This window comes from Haliotis rufescens, unplaced genomic scaffold, assembly GCF_023055435.1.
Source record: "Haliotis rufescens isolate VD_foot unplaced genomic scaffold, xgHalRufe1.0.p SCAF_10, whole genome shotgun sequence".
Taxonomy (NCBI): Eukaryota; Metazoa; Mollusca; class Gastropoda; order Lepetellida; family Haliotidae; genus Haliotis; species Haliotis rufescens.
The window spans coordinates 5,031,700-5,042,708 of NW_025963780.1; the positions used below are offsets into that span (position 1 = coordinate 5,031,700).

Consider the following 11,009-nt stretch of genomic DNA (forward strand, 5'->3'; position numbering starts at 1 on the left):
CCTGTTGGTTGATTATCTCACTATATATAATAGCCAAGAATGCATAAGAATAATTACGAATGGATTACAATACAGCCACGAAATTGCAATTCGGGGACCCTTCCACAAACAAAACCTTTCTCGCCGAACTCCCGCAAACTGTACGAATGTTTGGGAATGAAGAAAAAGATTCATTTAAGAACTTCAAGAAATGATTGAGATTTATCTAAGAACATGACAAATTTCCGATTCGGTGTGATTCGTGATATTCGTGGTGTAGTGGAATGGGGGCTTAATTATGGGGGGTGATCTTTACTTGTTGGCCTACGCGACCGGAAACTAGCTTTTATTCCCTCGTGACTTGCACGATCCGGAACCTAGACTCAATGATATTTTCCTGTTGACCTGCATGATCAGAAACTAGTAGTCATATTACCCCTGGACTACCGGAAACTAGTGATCATTTCCTTTTGAATTGCACGGCCACAAGAATATATTATAATTTCCTGTTGCCCTGAACAACCGGAAACTGGTGTTCATTTTGCCCCCCACGACTGGAAACTAATGACCATTAACTCTGGTCCTGCACGGCCAGTAACTAGGGATCATGTCCTGTTGTCCTGCACTACCGGAAAGTGGTAGTTACATCCTGTTGTCGTGCACGACGAAAATGCCCAGGAAACATTCTTCAAGGTCAAGGTCATTTCACGCTCTGCGATCATTTTCTTTTGTCACACAAGTTAGGAAAGAAGCAATGAATGTATTATAATAATAATCATTATATTGTCATGCACTATGAAAATGCGTGATCATTTCCGGTTGACCAACACCACCGGAAACTAGAATAGCTGAGCACAACCGAAAATTAATAACAGTTAATTTGTTTCCTATTGCCCTTTACGACAAGACACTAGTAATCACTTCCTGTTGCTCTGTACTACCGGAAGTTGCCATGAAGCATCCTTTTAGGTCAAGGTCGTATTCATGCTCTCTTACTGATGGTGTGAAACATCTTCTTTACCCTCCATGCCTTGTCATGTCGCCACCACCAAACTATAAACAACGATAAAATACACGTATGTAAAAGCAAATAAATGCAGAACACCTTATTTTTTAATTTATTTCCGAACTGGATAAAAACACTTGGGTGGGTGGCAGTTGTTCCAGTACTCGTTCATCTGGTTGACATATTCCTGTGTCTCACAGCGGCTGGCGGGACAACAGGCGCCGGTGAGTGGCGTGTAACAGGCTAACCCTGCAAACACAGAATAGAGGCGTGAACACAATATCCCAGCATCATATATATATAGTTTCAATCTGTTATAGGGGGCACGGGTGGCCCAGTCGTCTAAGGCGCCGCGATTCGCGGTGCACAGATGCGTCCCTTGGACACGCCAGAAACCTATGATTGTGGGTTCGAATCCCGGTTCGCCCCGATTATGTTTCTAGGTTTGTCAGCACCATACCCGTGCTCATGGGTTCCACCGAAGTGGTAAACGTCTGAGACCTGCATCATTTCGGGCTTTCCTCCCACATTAAGCTGACACGCCGTGGGTGACTGGAACACTGTTAAAAGCGGCGTTTAACCCAACCCACTCACTCACTAACTCAATTTGTTATAACGTCTCAGGAAACAACCGCTTTGATGGCCAATGTTTCATCACGGGTTTTCCAAAGGACCAAACATTGTTTTTGAGCAAAATCACAAAAACCTTCGAAACTCATTGAACATTGATAATCTTTCCTATGACATGTCACTCCGGAATTTTTTTTTCGAAGTGGTACAGCTGGTAGTATTGCCAAATACAAGTCGGCATGATACTTCTGGAATATTGCTCATTGCAGGCCGCCCCGGTACAGCTGTGGTAGCGCTAGGTACAGGTCGCCGTGGTACAGCTGTGATATCGCTGAGTACAGATCGCCGTGGTACAGCTGTAATATTGCTGAGTACAGGTCGCCGTGGTACAGCTGTAATATTGCTGAGTACAGGTCGCCGTGGTACAGCTGTAATATTGCTGAGTACAGGTCGCCGTGGTACAGCTGTAATATTGCTGAGTACAGGTCGCCGTGGTACAGCTGTATTATCGCTGAGTACAGGTCGCCGTGGTACAGCTGTGGTATCGCTGAGTACAGGTCGCCGTGGTACAGCTGTAATATTGTTGAGTACAGGTCGCCGTGGTACAGCTGTGATATTGCTGAGTACAGGTCGCCGTGGTACAGCTGTGGTACTGCTGACTACAGGTCGCCGTGGTACAGCTGTGATATTGCTGAGTACAGGTCGCCGTGACACAGCTGTGATATTGCTGACTACAGGTCGCCGTGGTACAGCTGTGATATCGCTGACTACAGGTCGCCGTGGTACAGCTGTGATATCGCTGACTACAGGTCGCGTGGTACAGCTGTGATATCGCTGACTACAGGTCGCCGTGGTACAGCTGTGATATTGCTGACTACAGGTCGCCGTGGTACAGCTGTGATATCGCTGACTACAGGTCGCGGGGTACAGCTGTGATATCGCTGACTACAGGTCGCGGGGTACAGCTGTGATATCGCTGACTACAGGTCACCGTGGTACAGCTGTGATATTGCTGACTACAGGTCGCCGTGGTACAGCTGTGATATCGCTGACTACAGGTCGCCGTGGTACAGCTGTGATATCGCTGACTACAGGTCGCCGTGGTACAGCTGTGATATTGCTGAGTACAGGTCGCCGTGGTACAGCTGTGATATTGCTGACTACTGGTCGCCGAGGTACAGCTGTGATATCGCTGACTACAGGTCGCCGTGGTACAGCTGTAATATTGCTGAGTACAGGTCGCCGTGGTACAGCTGTGATATTGCTGACTACAGGTCGCCGTGGTACAGCTGTGATATTGCTGACTACAGGTCGCCGTGGTACAGCTGTGACTGGTCGCCATAATTCACTCACATCGACTCACACTGACTCACCTTTAGCACACGGGCAGCCTCCGCTGCACACCTCCTTCAGCTGGGCTGGGCCTGGCTTACACATACCATTGCCATTGCCTTGTGGACGAAGGAGGAGATCATCTGCAAGAACAGTTAAGCTTTCATCTCATACACAAAGTTCCATCACATACGAAAATTATCTAATCACACACCCAAACACGCCACTCGAGGTTGGTCTTAAGTTTGTACTGTAGAGAAGTCAGTGAGGAGGGCAGACAAATACATCTCACTTCGCATCTCCACGTTACACGTCTTTTGAAACATTAGACTTCAGCGCCGTTCCAGACAAAACAGAAGATGCAAAGTCAAGGATAAAAAAACGCTCCTGAGGATTTGGTTGACAATCCAAACATGAGGGAGAGGGACAACCCCGAGGGTCATGATGCCGTGGGTTTGTCTTGACTTCATTGTTAACCTATCCCGATGTCCCCCTGAGAGGGTATGTAAGACCACGTCTTTCAAAGTATATATATTTCTGCCACGTTTTTATTCGTAGTATATATGTTCGTTAAACTTTGACTAAATGTTTAAATAATCGCCAACAGCTGAGGAGATGATGTAAATCCGGCTGGGGTCCATGCAGGTAGCAAAAGTACTGTAAGTCCCCATGGACCCTAGCATGGTGATCAACCTTCAGTTGGTGGCGATCTATAGCCCGTTTTTATAATGTGTTGTTGAATAATTAGTTAGTTATCTATTTTTACATGTTCTCAAACTATTTTTACGAAAATATGTGATATTCTAGTTATTATACTGCACTTCGTCGGCAGAATTTTATACAGTGTAATATATAATGTAAATGTCAAATTTTGTTTCGTCAGGATATGGCTGAAATATTGCCGATGTGACGTTAAACTTTAACTCACTCACTCACTTATCCCGAGGGATAGTGGTTGACCTGTCTCATAAACCGGGATCTGAAACCCGCGTTCTATAAACCTTACAAAACGGACGTAAAATATCTCTCGCTGGTAAACATGAACTTCAAAAAGAGATTCTTAAAAGTGTTCTCGTTTATCAGCGCCTGTGGTGACTCACTCACTTGGCAACAAATACTTAGGTTTGATCTCATTTAAATACAAGTTACATTTGCCGTTCGATTTTACATTTTCTACATTTTCTTTGCAATGTGTGTTATGTAGATTTTGTTCAAGAGTAAAATACATTCCTTGCGAGAGACATTCTATTCAATAAAGGGGAATTTATAGTCGGGCAGTAAGCTGTGCCTAGAGGGGGTGTTATGAGCATGTCTTGGGGAGTCATATGACTCCAGAGTCGGGAGCACGGGTGGCCCAGTCGTCTAAGGCGCCGCGATTCGCTGTGCACAGTTGCGTCCCTTGGGCAAGCCAGAAACCTGTGATTGCGGGTTCGAATCCCGGTTCGCCCCGATTACGTTTCTTGGCTTGTCAGCACCATACCCGTGCTCGTGGGTTTCACCGAAATGATAAACGTCTGAGACCTGCATCACTTCGGCTTTCCTCCCACATTAAGCTGACACGTCGTGATATAACTGGAATACTGTTAAAAGCGGCGTTAAACCCCACACCCTCCCTCACTCACTCACTCACGAGAGTTTAAGGCCTACAACACAGGGACAGAGGGACTTTCTATAGAATATCCCCGGGACAGGGCAACGTTATACAGTACATCCCAGGGACATGTACAGAGGGATATTTTGTAGAACGTCCCTGCTTAGAACATATTCAACGAGATGAATACCACGTAGACACAATAGGATTTACTTAGAAGAAACAATATACTCGTGTTTATTTTCAGAGAAGTATCACCTCAAGGAATACCAGTAACACGTACTTTGGAAGCTCCATGCAGGGTTCAGGAGTATGTTGTTAGCATCTCTGCAGCACGTGCCGGAACTACAGTCAAGTGACGTACTGCATGTAGTTTCACGTAGGTATAGGCTTACACTCTCGGCAGCCACCTGGTGATTAAAAATGATATTGTCAAAATATATAAAATCAGCATCAATATTCTAGGAATATCAGGATTGGACATAACGAGCATGGGCTGGAAATATTGTATTCATGCAGCAATTCGAACCCGGGTCTTCGGCGAGGCGAGCGAACACATTTACCACCAGGCTACCCAACCGTCCCTCTGAAGTGTTTGTGTTTACAGTAACGGTACCGGTTCGCCCCGATTATGTTTCTAGGTATGTCAGCACCATACCCGTGCTCGTGGGTTTCACCGAAGTGGTAAACGTCTGAGACCTGCATCACTTCGGGCTTTCCTCCCACATTAAGCTGACACGCCGTGATATAACTGGAATAGTGTTAAAAGCGGCGTTAAACCCAACTCACTCACTCACTGCATGGGCGGATACAGCTTTTTTTAAAAGGGGGGTGCACAATTAAGATCTATTTATTGTCTTTGTTGGTAATTCATACAGAAATACAGATTTTTTCGAAATAAAAAAAAAAGGGGGGGGGGGGGGGGGGGGGGGGGGGGTGCGCACCCCCGTATTCGCCCATGCACTGTAATGGTACACTAGTAAGAGACTATTTTGGAAATCTGTATGTGTTTCTGGTAAATAACTGTTAAACACTCAAAATTAAAAGTGTTAAACTTTAAGTCATTTTTGCAAAAACACGACACAAAAGCCCAATTATTCCGAAGTTTGAAAATTCAAAACGTATTTACTGTTTAAAGTAGCTATGCTATTAAAATAAGCAATGAACACTGGCATGCATTTTATTTAATTAAAACTGAATGTAACCAATTCAAGAGATTGAAATATCAAAACTCGATACCATATATCAAATATCATGTGTATTGACAAATAGATATGGCTTTATTCGGGCTTATTGCAGTTGAAATAAACAAATACTGTTTTCCTTTCGAACAGCTGAGCATCAAGATCACGACTACAATTCTTAAACCATACATGTATAGTTAATAGGAGGATATACACATAACTTGCTCCTTTTGTTGATGCATGTCATCGATCCCAATTTCGTGGATCGATGCTCATGATATTTATCAATGGATGGTCTGGTCCATACTCGATTATATACAGACAGCCGTCATATATCAGGAATATTGCTGAGAGCAGCGTTAAACAACCAACCAACCAACCTTTTTTTACATCTAACTGAATCATATTTTGGAAATATAAATTTGGAAACAAACGACCAACAACTGAAAATAATAAGTCAGGTTATATTACAAACAGAATAATTTTAATATCCGTTTTATTTTGCAAAGAGGATTAATTTTACAACTGCAATAAGCGAGTCTCACTGTTTCGCATACGCAATACCATTGAACGCAAACAGAAAGCGAGTTATCGTTCGTGATTGAAATATATGTAGTTCTGTTCATACGCCGATATGGAATCTTTCAGGAGAGGCGTCAGTCGCCATTCGGCTTCATTCGTCACCACTCGCCCCTTTCCGTAAACTGCATTTGACCTGCCCCGGAATGACACGAGTTGGTCACGAATGCAATCGGCCCTCCGTAATACTTACGTATGACATATCCCCCCTCAGGTTTTACAATTCCCACCATGACCTCATTGTCGGCCTTGAACCTTTACTTTGCTCACGCGAGTAAATATATGTCCTTCTTTCCCGTCAATGCTATACAGCCAAGGCACAAACAACAATAGGTGGCAGCTGACGCGGGTCACGTAACTCGCACACCTCCTCGGCTACATTACCAGTTTAGTGTGTAAACCAGTGAGTAATCTATGTAATTTAACTACCTGATTCACATAGAGTTGACGCATGTACATCGGTAATGCTGAACTGCATGGAGTCGACAGGAACATCAGCCTATGGCTGTGCCCTACCTACGTGTTGTTTATATTGAGACCCCTATTTATATCTAACAGGACCGATGGCACGATGGATAATCATAATTTAATGTCCTGTTACTACTAACACTACTACTACTATTTATACTACTACTACTACTACTACTACTACTACTACTACTATTTAAACTACCACTAATACAAAAACTACTACGTACTACAACTACCATTTATACTACCACTACTACTACTATTTAATCTACCACTACTACTGCTACTATTTATACTACCACCACTACTACTACTACTACTACTACTACTACTACTACTACTACTACTACTACTACTACTACTACTACTATTATTATTTATACTACCACTACTACTACAACAACAACAACTAATACTACTACTACTACTAGTACTACAACTACTATTTATACTACCACTACTACTTCTACGACTACTACTACTATTGCCACCCCAAAGACAAACACCACCCATACTGCTTGATCGAATTACAACCACCACCATACTGCTTGATAGAATTACATCCACCTCCTATGCTGCTTGATAGAATTACAACCACCACCCATACTGCTTGATAGAATTACAACCACCACCCATACTGCTTGATAGAATTACAACCACCACCCATACTGCTTGGTAGAATTACAACCACCACCCATACTGCTTGATAGAATTACAACCACCACCCATACTGCTTGATAGAATTACAACCACCACCCATACTGCTTGATAGAATTACAACCACCACCCATACTGCTTGATAGAATTACAACCACCACCCATACTGCTTGATAGAATATCAACCACCGCCCATACTGCTTGATAGAATTACAACCAACGCCCATACTGCTTGATAGAATTACACCCCCCTCCCATACTGCTTGATAGAATTACAACCTCAACCATACTGCTTGATAGAATTACAACCACCACCCATACTGCTTGATAGAATAACAACCTCCACCCATACTGCTTGATAGAATTACAACCACCACCCATACTGCTTGATATAATTACAACCACCACCCATACTGCTTGATATAATTACAACCACCACCCATACTGCTTGATAGAATTACAACCACCACCCATACTGCTTGATAGAATTACAACCACCACCCATACTGCTTGATAGAATTACAACCACCACCCATACTGCTTGATAGAATATCAACCACCGCCCATACTGCTTGATAGAATTACAACCAACGCCCATACTGCTTGATAGAATTACACCCCCCTCCCATACTGCTTGATAGAATTACAACCTCCACCATACTGCCTGATAGAATTACAACCTCCACCATACTGCTTGATAGAATTACAACCACCACCCATACTGCTTGATAGAATTACAACTTCCACCCATACTGATTGATATAATTACAACCACCACCCATACTGCTTGATATAATTACAACCACCACCCATACTGCTTGATATAATTACAACCACCACCCATACGGCTTGATAGAATTACAACCACCGCCCATACTGCTTGATAGAATTACAACCACCGCCCATACTGCTTGATAGAAATACACCCCCTCCAATATTGCTTGATAGAATTACAACCTCCACCATACTGCCTGATAGAATTACAACCACCACCCATACTGCTTGATATAATTACAACCACCACCCATACGGCTTGATAGAATTACAACCACCGCCCATACTGCTTGATAGAATTACAACCACCGCCCATACTGCTTGATAGAAATACACCCCCTCCAATATTGCTTGATAGAATTACAACCTCCACCATACTGCCTGATAGAATTACAACCAACGCCCATACTGCTTGATAGAATTACATCCCCCTCCCATACTGCTTGAAAGAATTACAACCTCCACCATACTGCCTGATAGAATTACAACCTCCACCATACATCTTGATATAACTACTACCACTGAAAATGAAAATAATATATCCACTTCTACTAAAAATAATAAAATCACTACAACACATGTCTTTAACTTATTATAATACATACACACACACTGGCGTTTTGTAAATCAACTGAAACACTTACGATGGCTGCCAGTAGACAGATCAGACTTTTCATTGTTGACACGAGCGCTATGACTGTCGCCGACAACAGCTTGCCACTTAGGCGCATCCTGCTGCTTTATACACTCACTCCCGGATCTGACACAGAAGAGGTCGTATCGGCCAATCAAGTGATGTATACCTCAGTCAAACATTACCTAGAACTGCGACGTTAAACAAACAGCCTGGCCTGTTGTGATCCATGGTCTCACCTGTAACCATCATCCTGACTGCCGCGCCCGTACCAAGCATTTCACCTCTCAATCTTGAGTTCCTTATCTGCAGCCTTACACCAACATCCCTGTATCTTAAACCCTGCACTTGTTGCCCCGCACCCGTAGCCTGCATCTGTAACCTGGCACATGTAGCCCCGCACCTGTAGCCTGCATCTGTAACCTGGCACCTGATTAGCCCAGCACCTGTAGCCTGTACCTGTAACTAGGCACATGTTGCCCCGCACCTGTAGCCTTTACCTGTAACCAGACACATGCAGCCCCGTACCTGAAGCCTGCATCTGTAACCTGGCACCCGATAAGTCCCGCACCTGTAGCCTGTACCTGTAACTAGGCACATGTTGCCCCGCACCTGTAGCCTGTACCTGTGATCAGACACATGCAGCCCCGTACCTGAAGCCTGCATCTGTAACCTGGCACCCGATAAGTCCCGCACCTGTAGCCTGTACCTGTAACTAGGCACATGTAGCCCCGCACCTGTAGCCTGTACCTGTAACCAGACACATGCAGCCCCGTACCTGAAGCCTGCATCTGTAACCTGGCACCCGATAAGTCCCGCACCTGTAGCCTGTACCTGTAACTAGGCACATGTTGCCCCGCACCTGTAGCCTGTACCTGTGACCAGACACATGCAGCCCCGTACCTGAAGCCTGCATCTGTAACCTGGCACCCGATAAGTCCCGCACCTGTAGCCTGCATCTGTAACCTGGCACATGTAGTCCCGCACCTGTAGCCTGTATATGTAACATTGGACGTGTAGTCCGCACCTGTGGCCTGTACCTGTGACCTTTGACGTGTAGCCCCGCACATGTAGGCTGCAACTGTAACTTGGCACCTGATTTGCCCCGCACCTATAGCCTTTACCTGTAACCCTGCACTTATAGCCCCGCACCGGTAGCGTGCATCTGTAACCACGCACATGTATCCCCGCACCTGTACCTTGGCACATGTAACCCCGCACCTGTAGCCTGTACCTATACCTTGGCACATGTTTCCCCGCACCTGTAAACTGCATCTGTAACTAAGCACATGTAACCTCGCACCTGTAGATTGCATCTGTAACTAGGCACATGTAACCCCGCACCTGTAGACTGCATTTGTAACTAGGCACATGTAACCCCGCACCTGTAGACTGCATTTGTAACTAGGCACATGTAACCCCGCACCTGTAGACTGCATTTGTAACTAGGCACATATAATCCCGCCCCTGTAGACTGCATTTGTAACTAGGCACATGTAACCCCGCACATGTAGACTGCATTTGTAACTAGGCACATGTAACCCCGCACCTGTAGACTGCATTTGTAACTAGGCACATGTAACCCCGCACCTGTAACTTGGCACATGTAGCTCCGAAACTCTAGTCTGCATCTGTTACAAGGCACATGTAGCCCCGCACCTGCTGCCTGCACATGTAATCCCGCATCTGAAGCCTGCATCTGTAACTAGGCATATGTAGCCCCGCACCTGTAACCTTGTGTTTGTAACCAAACACGTCGGTCACCAATTACATGTAGACATGCACCTTGAACATTATGACTTTTGACATAAACCCAAATAGCAACTTGTTCTAATGTGTGCGACAATAGTTAGTCCCTTCATAATAAATACTTATTATTTTTAATAAAGTTTAATTACCCTCAAAATATGTTGAAACATGACTTATTGAGGCTATATAGAATACCATCTGGGTGAGAGGAGATACAGTGTGGCCAATGCTGGCAGTAAATGAAGACTTAATGGGTATTTGGTCAGACTCTGTGACTTTGGTGGTCCGTCTTCTCTTAACGGATGGGCGTGGCCCAGGTCTGTCTGGTCCAGACGCTATTATTTACATGTGCCTAGTTACAGATGCAGGCTTCAGATGCGGGATTACATGTGCCTAGCTACAGATGCAGGCTTCAGGTGTGGGCCAACATATGCCAAGTTACAGATGCAGGCTACAGGTGCGGGGTTAAAGGTGTCAGATTAC

The 11,009-nt window shown here is 44.6% G+C and overlaps 1 protein-coding gene across 1 annotated transcript; it reads right to left on the bottom strand.

Annotated features, from left to right (window-relative positions):
• Positions 1 to 1,083: 1,083 nt before the first annotated feature.
• LOC125374912 lies at positions 1,084 to 8,943 on the bottom strand. Its single transcript, XM_048386690.1, has 4 exons — positions 8,788 to 8,943; positions 4,762 to 4,888; positions 2,929 to 3,030; positions 1,084 to 1,234 (listed from the first exon to the last, which is right to left on the bottom strand). The coding sequence occupies exons 1-4, from the start codon at positions 8,872 to 8,874 to the stop codon at positions 1,098 to 1,100; spliced, it is 453 nt and encodes a 150-aa protein (XP_048242647.1). The 5' UTR covers positions 8,875 to 8,943; the 3' UTR covers positions 1,084 to 1,097.
• Between the last annotated feature and the right edge of the window lie 2,066 nt (positions 8,944 to 11,009).

Coding starts and splice junctions, on each gene's coding strand:
- LOC125374912 (XM_048386690.1), bottom strand. CDS start 8,874: ATGCGCCTAAGTGGCAAGCTGTTGTCGGCGACAGTCATAGCGCTCGTG. Junction 3,031..4,761: donor CCCTGCATGGAGCTTCCAAA/GTACGTGTTACT, acceptor CTGTTCTTGCAG/ATGATCTCCTCCTTCGTCCA. Junction 1,235..2,928: donor AGGCTGCCCGTGTGCTAAAG/GTGAGTCAGTGT, acceptor CTGTGTTTGCAG/GGTTAGCCTGTTACACGCCA.